Source organism: Tauraco erythrolophus, chromosome 17, assembly GCF_009769465.1.
Source record: "Tauraco erythrolophus isolate bTauEry1 chromosome 17, bTauEry1.pri, whole genome shotgun sequence".
Taxonomy (NCBI): Eukaryota; Metazoa; Chordata; class Aves; order Musophagiformes; family Musophagidae; genus Tauraco; species Tauraco erythrolophus.
Window position 1 is genome coordinate 2,194,363 of NC_141481.1, and position 20,124 is coordinate 2,214,486.

General features: G+C 43.7%; 1 protein-coding gene across 1 annotated transcript in view; it reads left to right on the forward strand.

Annotated features, from left to right (window-relative positions):
* Positions 1-14,329: 14,329 nt before the first annotated feature.
* Positions 14,330-20,124, forward strand: part of ABAT (4-aminobutyrate aminotransferase) — a 32,258-nt gene continuing 26,463 nt past the window's right edge. The window contains exon 1 of the mRNA XM_009982315.2: positions 14,330-14,399. Within this exon, the coding sequence (XP_009980617.1) occupies positions 14,330-14,399 (70 nt within the window). The remainder of the gene's footprint in view (positions 14,400-20,124) is intronic.

The following is a 20,124-nucleotide window of genomic DNA, read 5'->3' on the forward strand; positions in this document are numbered from 1 at the left end:
AAACTGGGAATCTCTCTGGCATGGGTAGGAGACTGAGCCATGCAGGTGACAGGAGAGCTAGAGGAAAGTGGAGTTCTTCAGAAAAGAAGCTCGGGAAGATCTTGCTACCCTTGTAACCCAAGATCGGGTAGGTGACACCATACATAATTTCTGGATGCAACACTTGCATAAAGTTATTTTCTTTGCAGAAAATAAGCAAGGAAAATCATGTTCCAGCGTGATCTGATAAACTATGGGAAACAATTCACAGGTCCAGTTTTATTGTTCTGAATGGAAAAGGGAGGAGAAAGGGACTGTTTGTTACACCTGGTCAAAATCCACATGCCACCTTGCATAACTGATCCTCTGCTCTGGCTGGTAAGCAAGCTTTGCAGGCTTGCAGCCACGTTCCTCTCAGCTGTTGTGAACCTTCAACCTCTGGTTGCTGTCACTAGTTAACAGCAAAGAGGGAAAAGGGACAGCTTGAGAGAATACTGACACAGTGCTTCTACAGGCTAACAAAGCACGTGATTGAGTGACTTACATAAAGAATTACCTGATCACTGATAAATCCTGCAGTTGCATCTGTTCAGTGAAACGCTAAGTTTATGAAGGAGAAGAAATATTTGCCTGCCTTTTTTTTTCTTCTTCTTTTTCTGAGCTGCTGTAACAGTGCTGTCTTGGGGTCTCTCGAGAAGCAAAGGTTAAGTACCACTGAGGGAGGATGGAGGACAGCGCTCTGAAGGGAAGTGCTCCGCTGTCCCATTGTGCTAGCGCTGCTTACTTCCATGAGCTATCCTTAGAAAGAGAAATATTTCCATTAGCAGATTTCTGTTAAATAAATAAATAAGTTTAACCTAACTACGAGCTCCTTATTTCATACTGACTGTATTCATCCCTAGTGGGTAACTTTCAGATTTTTATAACCTTCAGTGGGCCTTCCAGTTACCAGTTTTTCTATCTTGCTTTTAATTCAACAGAGTGCTTTGGCTCATTCACAACTTCAGTTTCGTGAACGGGTCCCTTTCCCAATGAAGCCAAAGGGACCACTTGAGAAATGTGTACCTTCCTGAATCACATTGGCACTGGTTTCTTTGCCCATCTGGAGCTCAAAAATAATTTTCAAAACATACTATGGAATTTAGCCACAGAGTCTATTGATTAGCACTGTGCATGTATGTATATTCCCTAAACTGTTTTGAAAACTGCCCAGCTGCTGTTCTGCAACCTTTTGCCTGAATCAACAGGTAGTAATAGGACTTTTGAATAGCAGAAATCCATAGTAATTATGCTTAATAATTCCTATATCCCTTTCCTTTTCCTTCTTCTGAATGTGAACTTCTGATGTTAGTGGGAACTAAAGTAGTTGGCATCTGAAGAGCAAGGCAGGGTGATCCCAATCTCCCCCATGTCAGTGTAAGTTATACCAGTTCATAGAATCATAGAATGGTTAGGGCTGGAAGGGACCTTCAAAGGTCATCTAGTCCAACCCCCCTGCAAGGAACAGGGATATCTCCAACTAGATCAGGTTGCTCAGGGCCTTGTCCAACCTGGCCTTGAACGTCTCCAGGGATGGAGCATCTGCCACCTCTCTGGGCAACCTGTTCCAGTGTTCTACAACTCTCATGGTAAAAAATTTTTTCCTAATATCCAATCTGAATCTACCTCCCTCTATTTTAAAACCATTACCCCTTGTCCTATCACAACAGGCCCTCCTGAACAGCCTCTCCCCATCTTTCCTGTAGGCCCCCTTGAGGTACTGGAAGACCGCTATAAGGTCACCCCGGAGCCTCCTCTTCCTCAGTTACTCCTCTTCCTCACTTTTCCTCCTCCAGTTACTGATTTGCAAGTCATGCAGGTGGTGCAGTTCAGGTGTGCTCTTGTACACATGCAACCTCTGATTTTTAAGCTGAGCATCTGCCCACCAAAAGAAATGCTTGGATGTTAGTGGTATTGATTGCAGTGAATTCCACTCTGTTCATGAGGCTTTTTACTTCTTTCAAAGGAGAAAAACTACCTCTGTATGCTTAGTTACTGAAAGTGCTGGGGAAGGAAGCAGACTTCTGACTAGCCACAGGTTGGAAAAGCTGCAGTGTGCTGGGTTTATTTATATAGACTTACTTTATGTTTTCTTCCAACTGCATTAGAAGGATTTTTTTAATATATTTTGAAGTGAACTGAGTAATTACTGTTACTGTTTACAGTGCCTAAAGGTTGATTTGACACTCCAGTTAGTGTTTTATTCCTTCTCTAAACATGGCAAGACCTTGAGAGGGGTGTTGCTTTTCCTCCTCATGCAGGTTTTGGGTCCTGAGACCCTGCGTTTTAGTCTTGTGGCAACTCTCTTTTTTGAATGAGGACTAGGAATTGGTGCTGAGTATACTGGCGTGCCTTGCCCTCTGCTTTGTGATACTAATGCGTTGTGTTCTCATTTCTTGCAAGCATATATGACGTTTAGGATTTTGGCATCTCGTCTACACCCTAGAGCAGCTGTTTCTGGATACTGAATTTTTCTCAAGTACTGTAGCTCTGTGTCGATTGAAATGCTTTGTTTTTGCTAACAAATTGTAACAGATGCTTTCTGGAGTGTGAGGCAGGGATTAAGGAGGGCTATAGAGTTGCTTCTGGAGGAACTTGCCATCACTTGCAGTGAAATTCAGCAGTTGATAACATAGTTAAACCTTGTAGTGTTTTCCATAAAAACAAAATATCCTTTATACTAACCTTGTGCTTTTACTTAGTCTTGTGGACCAGTCTGGCGAGAATCAGATCCCCATTTTGCCTTGTATCATCATAATATATTTCAGAAGGGTGTAGGTAGCATTGATACATAAAAATATATCTAACAGTGGAAAGACATGCTTTTGATCTGCTAAAGCAGAAGATTATTTTCTATCAGTGAAAGATTGTGTAACAAGTCCTCCTTGGAAAATTGCTTGTCAGTGTAGATCATATACTTATTGTGGGTGCTTGGCAGTGTCCTCTCCAATGACAGACTATTCAACTAAGTCTTGGTACCAGTGTTCTGTTGATTAAATCAAATGGAAGTTCATGGCTTGTTACAATCCACAGGTTTGTGAACTACACATTTTTAGTACATCTTAAATAAGTGTTCAGCAGTTGCTTCAAATCACTGATATAAGAATGACTGAGACTTCTGCGTTCTTTGCCCTGCAGCAGGATTTACAGGAGTCATTGTCATCCCCTTTGTGCATCCGTCCTGCCAGGCAAGGTAATTATGGATGTGGAGGGGCTGCGCTGTGAGCGAAGGGGCTGAAAGCAACCACACGTAACGGCAAGAACTTTGCGTCCTACCTAGGAAGTGGCAGTTCAGTGTTGAGGTATTTGATGCAAGAGTTATAACAAAAAAAATCCACTGCAAATAAAAGTCTACTACTGAGTTAATCTCTCTCTGGAGGATGAGTTTCCAAGCCGTTGGAGACGACATGGCTTAGCATGATAGAGCTCGATGCTGACTGCTGTCTCTAAATGATGTTGTCATATAAATTGTTAGCACCACTGTAGCACTTCACAAAAAGAAGTACTTTTTGTCCAAGGTGATTTTATTTAATGAGTTTAGCTGCACATCATGTAAGGTAACACTCAGCAAAGGCACAGGAATGTCTTTGCCTTAGTTCAGTCTCCTCGGAGTGCACCCTTAGGAGCTGTAATCCTGATTATTCACTGAATAAGTGTAGTACTAAATTGCTGATATGAAGCATTGCTTTTGCATCCGATGTTTTATATATGATGTGTAAATACCTACAACTTTTCTCAGTCCTTCCCCCTCTACTTTGTGATGTGTCCCTGCACTAACCATCTATCTGAATAGGATTATTGCACTTTCTGTGGTAGAGTAGCTAGTTAATGAGTTCACTTTAGAGTCAGCAGTTGTTTCACTGTCTGGCACCAGTACAGGCCAGTTTAAATATGTCGTTTACAGTCTGTGTATGTAATTAGTAACAGATTTTAAATTATGAAGAAGGTGAAGGGTCAGCTTCAGTGTTTAATTCAGATCAAATCAACAGCTTGTTACTTAGGAGTAGTATGGTATCTGTCTCAGAAACAACTGCAGCCTGGGCTGCTTTCCTGACAGCGCTAATATGCACGTGGGATCCAAGGCCACAGTCTTATGGTGAAGGAGGGAACCAAATCAGGGTTAACCACACCTGATTTCCTTCCTTATTGGTGTTAACAGTGTTTTCATTAGCAGTTTGTCTGGATGGTGGTCACTTGTCCATTTCATGTAGAAGAGCTTTGGAGAGCAACACGGTGACTTCAAACCATGTACTCCTGCTTTGGGTATCAGTGAGTTGTGTGGGTGCTGGCATCGCGTCTGTCGCTGCGTAAATTATCTACGTCGGGATAATGTAACAACGGAGAGAGATGGCGGAGTGCGTTTGGTCTGCTGAGCGGCTTTCTGTCCCGTGTCGTTCCTGTATTGGCACGGTAATACCACAGCATCCACCCCAACCAAATAAATACTGCTGCTGCTGTTGTCACGCTGAGAGAAGGTGGAAGGAAAAGTGTGGTGCTGTAACAGCAGCACAGACTGGAGTCACTAAGTCCCAGGGACCTTGGCCGCCTCCTGTAAGCATTGCATCTTCTGTCTTTGTCACTGCTGCCAACGTCTGTCCTTCCCTCTGTCTGTCTCGGCCCCTTCCTTCTACCGCACGGTGCCTGTGCTGAGCCAAGGCAGCACAAGCCTCGCACCCGCTCTGGTTCCTCAAGGACCAGGCTGCTCCCTCGTCTTCCTCCGTGCAGCACGTGGGTGCAGGCACTTCGGCCGCAGCCCCTTGGACAGGCTTCACACGCTGCACCTAGGAACTCATCCTGCTGAAACATCACGTCCCACAGCTGGACCCTATGGGAGATAGAGCGTAAAGCAGGTCCCACATGAAGGATCCGTCCCCGGCTCCCTGCTGCAGTGCAGCCCTGCCTGTTGGGGGGCGTGGAGCACCCCCTCCTCGGCTCAAGTCGTGTTAATGCCCTGATTACTGAAGTGGGTAAGTCACCGTCTCACTTGTAATAATTACAGATTTCCTCTGTGATTTTTCACTCGTTGGTTGCCACAGCAACTGTGCGGTGGCTCGGCTGAAACTGAAGCGGCTCAGCCTTTTCCTGCGTTCTGGTGCATCTTCCCTCTTGCCCCTTGGTACCATGGCAACCTGGCCATGGCATCCCTGCCTTGGCCATGGCACCCCGTGCTCGCTTTCCCTGGCATCCCTGCCTCGGCCACAGTACCCCATGCTCACTTTCCCTGCGTCCGCCAGCCTGCAGGAATGCAGCAGCCGAGCTGCTGTCCTCTGTGCATGTCCTGTCCTCTGTGCGTATCTGCATCTCTCCCGCTCCCCGTCTGAGCGCCGCGCGGCAGGAGGTGCCGCTGGGATGTGCTGGCTGTTGTACCGCCTGCGCACGACCTGGAGGAACTGAGCCAAACCAAGGTTATTTTGTGATAGTCGTGTGCCCGGGTGTCACCCTCGGGATATTTGCAAACCAGAGTGAAATGAAGAGTTTTAAGGACAGAACCTGTTCTTCAGCTTCCACAGTTCTTGAAAACTAAGGGGCCGTTTCAAACGTTAATACACTGTGGCTCTGCATCTCAGGAATGTGTTTCAGAAACCTGCTGAGAAGGCATTCAGGTGAACTCCGACTTCCAGGGGTCCGAACCGATGGGCTACACCCACATGCCAGAGGTACTGGAGTCGCAACGGGCAGAGCCAGATGATCTCAGTTTGAGGCGAGTTGGGATTCTCTGCTGGGTTTGGCTGAGCACAGGAAACAGGTTTCGGGAGCTGGTTTCATTAACCTTCGTTACCTGGGGCATTCCCCCCAGCTGAGCTGCAAGGTCACGGCTCGGGGTTTGCTCCGGGTGATGTCCTCGCTGCCGGCAGTCGCGAGCGGCTGCTGGAGGGAGCTGGCAGCAGCAGCGTTTCTCCCGAATGTGGCCGCCAGCAGCCTGCTCTGAAGCGGAGGAGAGCGCGGCGTTTCCGAGCGGCGAGCCGGCTGCGGGGAGCTCTCCTGCACGCCGTGTAAGTGCCTGTGCCTCGTGTTGGGGTTGGCGCCGGCTCCGGCCGAGCCCGCAAGGGCCGCGCTCCCGTGCGCTCTGTTCAGGGGTGCTCGCGTGTGCCGGCGTGTGCGATGGTGAAACGTCGCTGTCATGAATGCACGTGGTTGGTTGTTCCTCGGTTCGTTTGCTGGACCCCTTATAAAAGAACTCTTCCGCGTGCATCCGCTGTTCCGAGTCTTCAGCTGAAATGGGGGTCACCTTGAGAAACCAGAGCACTCGCTCCCCTTTCAGCTGTTCCCTTGGTCTGGTGCAGGCTGCCTCCGAGTGAGCTAGTGTTGGACTTCAGGGAGCAGAAGAATAAATTGTGATTTTACAGTATGTTTTATTTGATGCTCTTTATGTATTTTTTTATCTCTATTTTATCTCTTTATCTATTATTTTTTTTCATGACCTCAGAGGAGGCAGTGGTAGGATGCTGAGGATTAAAATCTTGCAAGGAATATAATTGAATTTCCTCGGAGGAAGCTCCGCTTGAGGGCATTTTGCAATACTGTAATTTTTCCAAAATTACAGAATGCTTGTGGAGCAACTAATCCGAGGAGCACGCTGTGTCATGATTTAAGCTTTTTAACCCGTTGAGGGCTGGACTGTTTTGGTGTGGGAAATGCGTGCACATTAAGTGGCATCGTTTGGGTATGTCGTTGCCATCTGCATTTAAAATAATGAATTGAAAATAGACAGGCTTGAAGAGAGGTTCTTACGGATAGCTCACTAGTAAAGTTCACTGAAATATCAAAGTGTATTAAGGAATGAAAAACTTTAAAAAAATTATTTTTTTTCAGCTAACATTAATTAAGTTGTGCTTGTTTTTTACCAACATTTATGTACAGTTATGCCATTTATGTAGGTGTTTTTAACTGTGGATCTGGAACTTGCCCAATATCTAACAGATGCTTTTTAGACCCCTATTTTTTCTTTTCCTGACGCAATGTATTTCTTTCACAGGCAGGGTGTAGGCACATCTCATCCTAGCTTAGCTGGTCCAATAATTCTTGAATCAAAAATGAGCTGCTTAAAAGTTTGGTGGATCACCTGAATCCTGGTGTGCCATAATTGCAACATTCCCACCTGTTCTGACTCATTGGATTATGGACCAGGAGTCTTTTCTTTATCTGATATTTGTTGGAGAGGGGGGAAAACAGAGACACAAGGGCAGAAAGACTTAAAAAGGATATATTCATATTCAACCACCAAACCCTCTTAGAAGACATATAAGGAGGAGAACCTGTACACGTGAGTGTAATGACACTTCTGACTGTAGATTAGTTTTAGAACTTGATGGAGGATCTGAAGGTTTCTGTTGTGGCTTCAGTGTGGGTTCACTGTGACTTACTTGTTGGTTTCGTTAGGCAGGTGGGTATTGCCCTGTCGTGATGGGTACTGTAGTGCTGGCCAGCTTTGGACGTGAGGTTTTTGTCTCATGTGCTGCATCTTCCTTTGGTCTTTTGCTGCAGTTTTCAGAAAGAACTGACTTGAATGCCAGCTGAATGTGGATGGAGGTAGCTGTGCAAAAAGCTGGTTTATTAAGGAAGACTTATACTGTCACGTGCAATGTTTACTGTTTTGTCAAAACCTGAAAGACAAAACCAGTCTTCCCATTTCTGTTGTTCTTAGCAGTAGTGGGAGTGTTTGATCCTGTTGGTGTCCATAAATAAATAAGCAACCATGAATTACAGACACTTGAGCTTTCCTTGTAACTATGACAACTGTGTCCTTGACAACTTAAGTACAATCATGGAGTTTCCAATTACATCCTGTTCTACACAGAGCCGTTAAGGTTATTAGAGGAATAAACAGCAAAAGCAACTGTCAGCATATGAAGTGTTTTCTAGCAAAATCCATTTTGGTGGTAGATACACGTTTCCTTCACCTCTGCTTTTGAAGTACAAGGCTGTGGCCTTTGGGTGACCAAGTGGGGTGAAGAGCATCTCGTTTCTCTTTTCTGTGCCGTCTCGTGAGGATGGTGCTAGGTACTGTTCTTCCTGAAGTCGAGGGTTTAACTCTGTTTTGTGCTGAGTTTATATAGATGCTGGATGGAAAATCTAATGCCGGCCTTATGCAAACGCAACATTTTCTTGCAACTGCCTCTTAACAGGACTTTCCTGTTCCTATGATCTTTTGGGATAGCCTTAGTCTAACTATCACTAGAAATTCTTGGTGTTATGCTGACAAACTTCTCTTGCAAGTGCTGTTGTAAGGTAATTCAATTTTTTTTTTTTTTTCAGAAGTACACCTTTAAAAAAAAACCCTGTTGAGCCAAAAGGACCTGTTGATTTCCATTGTGTGCAGTCAGGCTTTCATAACTACATAGTCTACATTGAACTCGTAACTCTGCTTCTGGGACCAAGTGAATTGCAGTTAAATACATCAACATGCTGGCAGGCTTATTTGTTTATTTACTTGATTTGTTCTTTACTATATTTAAGTGGCTAAAGCAGTAAGTCAGGTTTTCTAATGTCACCCTGTCAATAACAACTTGTTAAGTCATTCACCTTTTTCCTGCTTCAGTCTATTGGATGTGGATATTCCTGGTCTCCCCAAGGGAAGGCGGGGTGGTACTTAATGATTGCAGTGCGTTTGCAAGCAGCAAGTGCTGTATACAGCGAATCTTTTTATGTAGGTACCATGATGCCATTAAGTTGGCCCATTCTTCCTCTTCTTTGTGTTTAATGGATGACAGCCTTGACTGTCTCTTCCACCTCACCCATGCTTAAATTTCTTTATGAAATTGCCGGGATATTCCAGACTCAGGGATCTTACTGAAGTGTTTTTAGGGGTAAAATACTTGAGCTGCATCACCTAAGTCATGAAAGATGATTGTTCATGAACACTGCAAACCAGGAGACTTGCCCCCTGTAACAGACAGCCTTAGATTTTTATTATTTTTTTGAGACAGGGCCTTTCAGCTGTCTTCTGTGGGCCCCAGGCACAGAACACTATCTGCCACAAGTTGGTGAAAACAATAAAAAATGAGTAATGAGATTTTCAAGAGTTTATGGGGTGCAGAATGTAGAAGGACTGGTTAAGATTTTTCCTTCTAACTTGTCATGCTGTTGCAGAGTAAGAGATGACAGGGCTTGGGCAGCATGAATGAGGCTGGAAAGCTTGTCCCTGTTCAGCTCAGAAGCTGCAGTCCCACCCAGCTCTGGTTTTGGCAACCTTTCTGTCTTTCCCCTCTTTCAGGACTCCTTATCTCGTCTCTGACTTACCGTATGGCAGTCACTGCTTAGGTGATGGTCTGTGACTCCCTCTTATTAGTGCCCATGTCCTGGCCCCATTATTCAAACTCTTTCCAGCTTTCCTCTGATACATTCCAGTCTGATTCTCTCCCAGAAAAGCTGTTTGAAGAGCCGTGATGTGCAGGTGTGGGAGCATTGTGGAGCTTAGAAAAGAAGAAATAAGAGCTTATGGAAGATAAACAACACAAAAAAATGGACCGCTAACACTTTATCATGTTTTGAGCCTTTGCAACGGTAGTTGGACTCACCATCCTGTGAAGCCAAGGAAATCAACTTTTAATTCCAAAAGAAAATCAGCTTTGCATTGCCTTCCCACTTCCAGCATGGCCATCTGAGGACTGCCAGGCTTTTCAACGTTGTTCTTTGTTTTAGTCACAGGAACCATAGCTAACTGCTTGGTCTCTCAATTTGCCATTTCTTCCACTGTTAAAAAGCAGACACAGAGAAGACGCAGTGTCAAAGCGTGCGGACCTGTGAACTGAGGAGCCTTCTCTCCGCTTTGAGAAACCCCCTCCTTGCAAACCGCCTGCACCAGCTCACCTCCAGGATGTCAGGGCAGGCTGGGGCGTGGGAAGGGTGGCTTTGCTTTCAGGCATAATGCTGGTGCTGCCCGTGGGCTCCTGACAGAGCAGGGCAACATCTGTCCTGTCCGCTGTCCGTGGGGTGGCAGAGCTTCAGGACTTTGGGCTGCTGCCCCACGCCCGCCAGCAGACCCTGCGCCGCCCCCAAAGTGAATAAGTCTTTCGCTGCTTTTCGCATCGAGATGGATCCAAGCAAAAGGAACTAAAAGATAGATTGAGATGTTTTAAATTTAAATTTTTTTTTTTTAAATTTCACAACAATTAAGACATAGCATGATGATACCCTCACTGCTGTGCGTCATAGAAAAGTCAAACGAAGGAAAACATCAAAAAAGGAATTTATTTGCCTTTACCTCCCCACTCCCCAAATACATATTGTGAAGGCTGGTGGAGTAATTGCAGTGTGCAGCTTGTGCTGCTGTTTCTAAACCACTTAATTGTTCCTGGTTAAATGGGTTTGGCGCAGCTGAGGGACAGATGAATGTGCCCCATGAATTTAAAACAGGCTTCTGTGTCTTTGGCACGAGTTGCAAGAAAGAGATGCAAATTTGCAGTGCTGACTTCTCATCCGTGTCTTGCAGTGTCTCTCTTTCACCTCTTACCTTTGCATCTATCCCGAGGATGCTTCCAGAGGCGGGTTTTTGCAAGCTGCAGCCTGAAACACGGACTTCATGCTGCATTAGCTTCTCTGCTAGCAAGCGAGAGTGTCATATGAACTCCTAGCTTCTGTATTTTTTCTCTTGTATCTGGATCAAGCCCCCGTGAATGCTGAGGTTTCTCTCTAATTTCTTTATTTTTCCAGGGTTTCCCCCTAAGAAACATAATCTTGTTAGCTCATAGAAACAATGCATCTTTCTATATTCACAATAGGCAACTGCTGCTGGATGACTGTTGTCGTTCCTAGTAACTAATTTTACCTTTCAGAAATAATCACTCAGTACAGAATTTTAAGGGCTGCTGTTTAAAAAATGCATCCAATTTGTGTGCGTTTGAAAAATCCATATATCCTTATGTTTCATGTGCTCAATGAACACTTCTGAGCTTCCTCTTTGAAAATAATTTTTCTTACTAAAAGAATGTGACTGTGACTTAAACTGTTTGCCAATGCATGTGGTTATGTAACAGAAAATCACACACAAAGGTATGTGCAAATATATTTGCAATATTAACACATTGAACATTCACTTCAGACCAGCTGTTTTGTACAGTCATCTGTAACGATGGCCTTCCCCAGCTCGGACCATTCCCATTAGGGGAAAAATATTTAGAGGGGGCTTTTATGGGTGTCTTTTTCTAGAAGATTCTCACTTCTTTGAGGTCTAAGGTAGTTAGCATTTCATCATCAATCTAATCCAAGCATTGTCCTTCACAACCCCTTTACAGTCCGATATCCGACACTGGTGGATATATTTTGCCTGGATTTTTAAAGGATCCGAAACTGTGCGCAGTTGCTCTGAAGCAGCAGCGGTGATGGAGCGTGGCGTTGCTGCGGTTTTGGCACGTGCACGAGAGCTGATTTCTGCTGGCTTGCAAACTGCTGCTGCCACTCGCGGTGCAAGAACAGACTGGGCCAGTGGGAATTGAGCAAGAAATGGATTATAGAGGCAAAATTCAATTGGTTATTACGATAACCAAATAACATGTGCTTAGACAAATATACCGATCACTTGTGAGAATTTGTGTGCATAATGGAGACGGAAAAGTTCATTTTAGTTGTAGTCACATGTGATGTTACATGATTTATTCTGACTCTGGACTCGAAAAAGGTAAAACTTTTTATGTAACAACTGTCAAGGAAAATTAGGGCTAAGCTGCTTTATTTTTAAACCTCTTGCAATGATTTTTTTCTACAAGTTTTTCAGAAAGCCTATACCATTTCCAAATATTTTTTTGAGCCTTTTTTGAATACTATATCTTAACCATTAAAGAACTTATACAATAAATATAAATAAAAGATAAAATAACCTTCTGGGAGCAAAGACATGGGAGTAGTTCACCTATGGAAGGAAAAGTAGGTACTGCTGAACGGAAACCTGGACACTGGTGGGTACAACCATGTAGTGTGACTGGAAGGTGTGCTTGACTTGTATGTGAAGAGGCATCTCATCGTTGTGGGGAAGGTGGGTTAGTCAACTGGTGGAAAACACCCATGGGAGGTGACTGAAGGGGATTAGAACGACAAAGTGAACCCCGGAGGGTTGTTTTAGCCTTCTGTTGTAGGTAGGTTTGCACTGCTCCGTTTGTCAGTTCCTGCAAAGCTTTGTTCGCGTTAGCTTTTAACAGGCTCCTGGAGACTCTTAAATTAAAAGTAGTACTTTGCAGAGCAAACTGAAGGAGAGAATCACATCTTGCAGAAGTACAGACCAGATAAATGCTCCGAGCAGAGGGCATCAATCAAGGTGGTTAATCATTGTGAGAGGTGCAGGGCTGATTCACCCTTCAGCAGCTTTTTTCCACAGTGGTAGCCTCACTGGCTTAGACTCGCATTTGTTTTCTGCTAGAGAATGGTCATGAGATAAGAAATTTATGGCATTGGGATATTTCTTTACACATTAATTATGCAGAAGTTAGCACAACTAAAGAAAGAAGCTGAGAGTGAAAAAATAATGAACAAGACAATTATTCTTGTCTTGTAAGTGAAGTTACTCTTTACTGAAAAAAACCACAACAACCGGTTCCCTCTATGCTTCTGACCCAAAACCTTAGGAACCTCATCTAGCTTTTTCCAGCGCACGCACAAATGTTGTGCAAGTGTTTGCTCACCTTGGCAGATTTCAAAATACCTTGAATTTTAAATTGAACTCAGAGCAAACTAAGTGAAACCAAGTGCTATGTCAATTGTGTGGGAAGGCACAGGGAATTTTCTTTGTACCTGAGCTTTACTAAGTCCATGAATGAATAGATCTCTGTAGGCAAGGATTTTTCTGTTTTCTTTTGCCAATTCTGAAAAAGCTCAAGCGCAAAGGAAAATAAATGATATCTTGGCTAAAGATAATACAGAAATTAAATTTTTGATATGATAGTGTTGGGTAAGAGATACTTCCTCTCATGGTAGCTATAGATAAACTGCTTCCCTGCATCTAGTCATCAACATCTGTTTGCATGTTTTATTGATGGCTTAGACATGATGTAAGCAGTGAGCTGTGATCTCTTTCTGCTGGAAGATCAGGTTCATTCTCAGAGTATATTTGTTAAACGTCCCAGAAAGAACTCTGTTTATGGGTAATAGTGCCATTTCCTTTGGACTGCAAGCCTTGGTCCATTGCTACTAGATGGTCTACACCCACTGGGGGTGGAGGGGCATCCAGTGAGGTGAAAAATGCCAGCTTAGTCTCTGTACAGGCAAAGACCACCTCTAGTGTGCTACATATAACACAGGCTACCACACTTCTACGTGTAAAGTTTGAATTTAACCTATATCCTGGATAATAATTCAATGACCTGTTTTATCTGTCTATGACTTCCAGCTAGACTTTCTGCACAGGTGATCCAGAGTGAAAAGGAGTCATATTATTGTCATGCTACTTGACTTTACAGGGTCATTTACATTTAACCAGCTGAGGTAGAATCACTGAGTGGTTGAGGTGGGAAGGGACCTCTGGAGATCACCTGGTCCAACACTCTGCTTAAGCAGCGTCACCTAAAGCAGGCTGCTCAGGGCCGTGTCATGTTTTAAATATTTTCAAACATGGTGACTGCACACCATCTCTGGGGGGACCTGTCCAGGATATTTCCTGTGTTTAGATGGAGATTACTCTATTTCAGTTAGTGCCCATTGCCTCTTATCCAGTCACTGGACACCACTGAGAAGACCCTGGCTCTTTCTTTACTCCTTCCCGTGAGGCATTTATTACACATTGATGGGATGCAACCTGAGCCTTCTTCAGGCTGAACAATCCCAGCTCTCACAGTCGCTCTTACAGAGATATGATTAATTGGTAGGAACTGTTTTTTCAGGGGATCGATTTTCTTTTATTTCCTAATGCTTGTCTTACTGTCTTTTTGTATTAGATGAGATTTTTCTCGTAAACTCAGGTCGAATCAAAATATCAGATTGGCTTGAGAGACTGACTGGAAACAATTTTTTAAAAATTCAACATGGTCCACATAGAGAAAGTAGAAAAGAAGAGCAAGGGAAAATAGGTAATAATCTTTACCCCCTGGCACCGCTAAAGCTGAGAGATACAGATTTAGCCTAGAAATCATTTGCCTCAACAAGACCTAGCATCACACTTGGGTCTCAATCCTCGTACTGCTCTGAACATCGGCATCAATCCATCAAAGCATGCTTTCTGTTTCTTCGGAGTGAGATTAGTGAAAGGGGAAGTTGAAATGAATGACACAGTAATAGTTGCTGGATCCACAGGGACATGAATAAGTGTTTGCTTTTCTTTTTTTCAGAACGTCAGCCAGAAAGAAATCTCTCAAGATTGACTCTTTTTGAGTAAAGACAAGATAAAATGGCGTCAATGTTGCTTAGTCGACAGCTGAACTGTTGCCTGCAGCAAAACTCCAGACTTCTTGTATTTGGTAAGTTGGTTTTTATGTTTTCTTGGTTTGTATTTGGTAAGCGTTCACTTTACACTAGTGGACAAAATTCCAATCTGAACATTGCTGGGGTTTCTCCGGCAGTGTTGAATCTTTCAAAACTTGAAGAATATGACGTTCTCCATCTTGGATAACGATGCAGTTGTAGTCCAGAAGTGGCCCACAAAGGTGCTGTGTGTTTTTTTTTTTTATTCTGCAAACAAGAACTCATTTAGTTAACTTGTGTTGTAAATATGCTAACTGAAACAAAGCTCTTCAACTCTTGGAACTCTCCTCTTACTTTCTGATGCTACGTGGTGAGAGGTGAAACAACCATCCGTCAAAATCAGCCGTTTTTTTCTTTGCGCCATGTGAAATGACCCTGCCTGTCTTCCCTTTCGGAGAGGATTTCTGTGACTGACATGAAGAGGTGGCTCTCGCTGGGGATGTGTGTTTCTGCCTGGAGTGAGCTCTAGTGTGAAATAAAAGCGATACAGCACCAAACTACTTTCTCCTACACGTATAATGGCAAGTTCTTGCCTGGCCCTGGCTCGTAATTTAGCACAAGCATGTGTGTACTAAACCTGCAATCTCTCTGAAATACATATAAAAACTAAATTTCTGTTGGCTTTGTTGGACAAAGCAGTGTAGAATCTAAGATCTGGCATCTGTTTTGTGTGCTGTTATTCTGAATAACACTGAATATGGTATGGCTGAATGGCTTTTTCTGTGACTGAGTGTTTCTTCTCTCCTCCAGCCCTCCTTCTGCAGTTCCACCCTGCTCCTTCTGCCACTGCCAGGCAAACACAGAACCCTTCTGTTTGCTCAGAAACTTGAACATGATTGATTTCCTTTTAAATAATACACTTTGGGGAGCAACTGACCTTTGGCTAAAGAACATAAAGTCTAGTCTTGTAACTATTGGAAAAGTATTAGGTCAGTGTTTCAGTCCAGGATGGGAGTGACGCACTGATGATCTGCACTGTGCAGATCGTTTGGTCGATAGTGGGCAATGGAAAGTGCTTGCAGCAACCAGCCCTGCGTTAGTTGTCAGTCCTGTGAGCTAATCCATCATTATCATCATCTCACTATGACTTAGTGCTCCCTGTCCCCCCAGTGTCTTGCACACTTCTATGCTGCTTCCCAACCGGAAAGACAAATATATTGCAGTTCTGCAAGGTACTTGAGGTCACTGGAGGGCAGATGGGCTAAATCCCTCTTCGTTTCTCACCACTGCAATGAGGGCATGTAGATCTTCGGTAAGAAAGGAAAGCAACTCCGGGCTCCATTAATCCATCCTTGCTTTCAAGAAACTTGTAAGTGGCAAAGCCTGCTAAAATACTGAAGCAAAGAACAGAGGGGCTTGGCTGCAGGTTGTATAACAAACCTGTGGCCTTTGGGAATGAATGCTTTGTGTGTGTGTGTCCAGAGGTTAGAAAAGGTGGAGCAAGAGGACAACCCCTCACCAGAAGGAACTGTGTCCTGACAGCTTTTAGCCTGCAGCGTTCCTGGCTAACAGAGTAGTCAGGAGGCTCTGATGCTTATAGCAAAACTAGAAGCTTCAGGCCATTTTTCTGGTGAGCCCCAGCTAAGGTTGCAGTGCCACTGGTTTCTGCTGGCTTTTAGGGAAATGCTGAGGGTGACGTCCAGAAGCTCTTTGCTCTAGAGTGCTCTCCTCTGAGGTATTTTTGAGCACTCAAGTTCAGAACTTTACTGACTGAAAAAGAGACTTGTACATTACTCCCACAAAAATCCTGCGGTGACATTTGGTCTGCTGATTTTTCTTCTGTGGATACTGAAATGACAGGGTTTGCAAAGGGGGGATGGAGGTGGAGAGGAGGAGAGAATAGAATGCCTCTTGGTAGAAGTCTCTACGTCAGTGGGCTGTCAGGTTTCAGTTGTGTGTGTACATTAAGTGCAATAACGCTGGTTGCTGACAAAAAGGGCATGTGGAAAGGCAGGGTGTTAGCAAGTTTGCATTCACTGCAGCAAAGAATTACGTGCACGTTTGCTGTTGTAAAACACATGGGAACTAAGCTTTATATTAAAATATTTCCAGGAACATTTTCTCTACTTGTATGTGGTGGATAGTGTTGAATTCTAATTAAGATGGATTTCAAGCCCTCCATCTTGTTCCAACATGGAACAAAAGATAAGCATCTGGCTGGAGAATCTTTTTAACTTAACCATTTCTTGTAGTGTTCTCATTACATTGCTAGCCTGTGGCAAGCTAACTAGAAAGGGAAAATGAAAATAATTTAAATTGATCAAAATGCAGAAGCTAAGCAAAATATATGAAAGCAATATGTGACTTAAACCTTACCCAAAAATGTGAAGCCTGTAAGTATTTGGAGTCCTTATGTCTTCCTTAAAAATAAACCTTAATCAGGTATGGTTTTATTTTCCTTAAGTATTTGATCGACTTGATAGTTTGGCCTCAAAGCTAAAGTTCACTAGAATTTGAAGGGTGGCAGAAGAACGTCAGCAGAGCGAGTAGCTGGCCCAATCTTTCTGTACGAAAACTCCTGGGTAGTGCTGTCGATACGGAGACAGCCAGGCAAATCTGGGAGAGGCAGCAGATGTTGGAGAAATGGCGACGTACCTCGGCGTTGTCTTACCTCAGGTGAGTTCTGTTGCTGCTGTCAGCTCACTGTGCTGCACGGTGATCACAACTGGTAGTCTGAACATAAATACTCCGCTTTGTGCCAGCTCTGGCTTGATCGGCTGTGCCACTGTAGTAGGAAAGTTGTTCCATTTCCATGCTTTGGAGGCAGATGAAGATGCAGTTGGTTGTTAGCTGGCAGGGTCGTTCCACAATTGGGAGGACAGGCTGGGACTCCAGAGATCTAGGTTCAGTTTCCTACCGATTACCCTAAGGGGTTGAATTCATCTTTGAATCTGGAACGGGAAAGCGTGCCAAAAGGTTAGTCTTCTGCCTTAAGGTAACATCAGTTTGCATTAGTGTGTGCCCATGCCCTTCCAGGATGCTGACCTGTTCTTAAAGGCTCCCAGTGGTGCGGCTTCTGCAGCCTCCCCAGGCAATCTGCTGTATTGCTGAACTGACCTTACCTTTAAAACTTTTTTCTAATATTTAACCTGAGTTTCAAAGCAGGAAAAAAAATAAAATCCTTACTATTTGTCCTGCCCTCAAAGGACCTGGAAGCTGGAATGTTTATTTTTTCTTTGCAGCAGCCTTTTACGTATTTGAAGCCTATTACCTCCCCCAAGACCTCATACTTTTTTCTCAACTGGTCTAAATACTGTTTCAGTCTCTCCTCATAGCTCCAGTTTTTCCCTTCCAGATTCTCTGCACTTTTATTGCAGTGCCCTAAATGGACTAACTCTGGTTGAGGCTGTACCTCACCTATCTCTGTTTCCAGTCTCTCCACAGAGGAAGATAATGTTTTATTTCACAGGTATGCTCCAGTAAAGTCTGAGAGATGGTCATATTATTGACTTGTCCCCATCACAGTTACTGGAAAGAGGTTGGAAAGCGATGAGAAAAATTTGCTCTCAGTCCTATTTTTTTCCAGTATTAATCCTTGCTAAGACTTTTTACTTTTTTTTTATTCAGTTTATACATTAGAAGCTTCTTCATCAGAGAGAACAACTGGGATGTGTGGGAGAAGCAAGGATCAGTTCCCTTCTCTGGGTTGTCGAGAACATGGACTTGAGGTCAGCTTCAGCTGATGCCCTGGGAACTGGCCATTTGACTCTAGAGTGCAACCTCTCCCACTGGACTGAGGAACCTTGGCTTTTCTGTATGATCAAACGTTCCCACAAAAAGCTGAGATATATAAAAATGTTCATATAAAAACCTGTTGTTGGAAGGAGGCTCTACTACAAGGCTAAATTTGGACATCAGTTCTCAGTTCCTTGAGTGAACGTAAGGCCTTTGATGTTCCTATCTAATTGTCTTGTTCTCTCTGTGCCGCACAGGGTGGCTGTGGCAATGCTGACCTCTGTTTTCCCACCTGCACGTTCCCTGTGGCTGTTCATCTCTAGAGGTGTTCTGATGGGCTCTCATAGCTCTTACTCTGGTCCGTTGGGCTGCAAATGAGGAAGGATGTTATGACTGATTCAGATCACAAGATCTACAAGAAAATCAGCAGTTGAATGCTCCTGTAACTCTGCCGAAGAGTTGATTTGGGATTATGCTTTGATGGGGAGGGGGAACTGTTCTTACTCTTTATTATGGGAGGTTCCACTTCCGTACAACCTGTTTGGTATCGGATTTTTCCTTCATCTTTGGAGAATCCTGTTCTGATAAAATCTCCAGTGTGTACGTGGGAGTACTGAAACACAGACAATCTCATGTGAACAGCTTCTGATTTTACAGTGTAAGCACTCTGTAAATAGCAATCTCAGTTTTCACAATATTATGCAATAGCAATATTCGTTTTCCAAACATCTCTAGCTAGCCTGGCCTTTTGCCATTCCCTTTCAAGATCTGTTAGTAACAGATTCTACTTGCAAGACCTAAAAGAGGACTTGGGGGAAATTGCAGTCCTCCTACTTTGGCTGTCAGGGCCTCCACACTCTAAAAATTCTGTCTGGAAGGTGGTTTGATAGACAGTGTGGAGCAGAAATTGGAGGCATGCATGGAAGAGTACCCTTCTGCGCTTGCCCAGGGCAGCGGTGCTATGGCACGTGCAGCATGCCTCCCTGGGGACTGGGGAGCTTTCCCTTCATGCTCTTTCACAGCAAAACCCTTGCATTTGAGAGATCTGGTACACCAGCATTTATTTTCACTTACCTTTTTTTTTCCTTGGGGTAGTTCCTCCTCTTAATTACACTGATGTCCTTTCAGCACCTCCACTGGAGTTTCTCCCAGCTGGTATCCAGTTGTTGTACGCTCAGGAACTGTGATGACATGAGTGTTACTTGTGGTCAAACATATCAGAGGTTTAAGCACTTTCCTTTTGAGGCCTGTGTTGAACCTAGCTCTTGTTAGCAGAGATCACTGCCTAGCACAGAGACCTGCCAACAGTAGTGCTCTTTGTGACTAGTCGCATCACAAAATGTTAGAGGGGGGCACTTAAATTAATTATGTTGCTATAGCAATGTGGTACTTTGTTAAAAATTGCTGAGTGAGACACCTGGTGAGTGATAAGGGCAGCATGGAAAAGAGAAGTTGGAAAATGAGCTTTTCCATCTGCTAGCAAATGATGATATCCTGTTGGATGAAAAGGAAGGATGTGATAATTTTCTGATGTTACTCAAGTGTTTAGAAAGATTATGTGTGTTGCATAGAGTTTGAGAAGTCTGCAAGAAAAGTAGAATTTAACTTATTGTACCCACCCTCTTTAAATGAGATGAGTAGAAAATTCTCAACAAATCGTTTGGCCAATGTGCTCTCTGATAATTAGGCTCATTAATAGTACATCCATTTGGTTTTTGACTTTTGCCACGATGAGGATAGCTTTGTTTACCAGGGAAAAGAGGGTGCTCTTCTCAGGCATATTGGCTAAATGTGATTTAAGAGCTTTCTTAATGCTTCTTCAGAGATGGACAGCCTGCTGTAGCCCATTACCTCCACACGCTTTTAAGATGAGAGCTGAGGTCATGTCCTTGGGTCCTGTTCTTAAGTTGAGCTAATATAAGACAAGAAGCCCTTTTTCTGTTGCAGTTTGATCACAGACCTCAACAGAGTTGGTAGATTGACTTGGTCCATTGGCTCAAGTGCATAACTTTAAACATCTAGGTACTGATTTACATACATAGCATA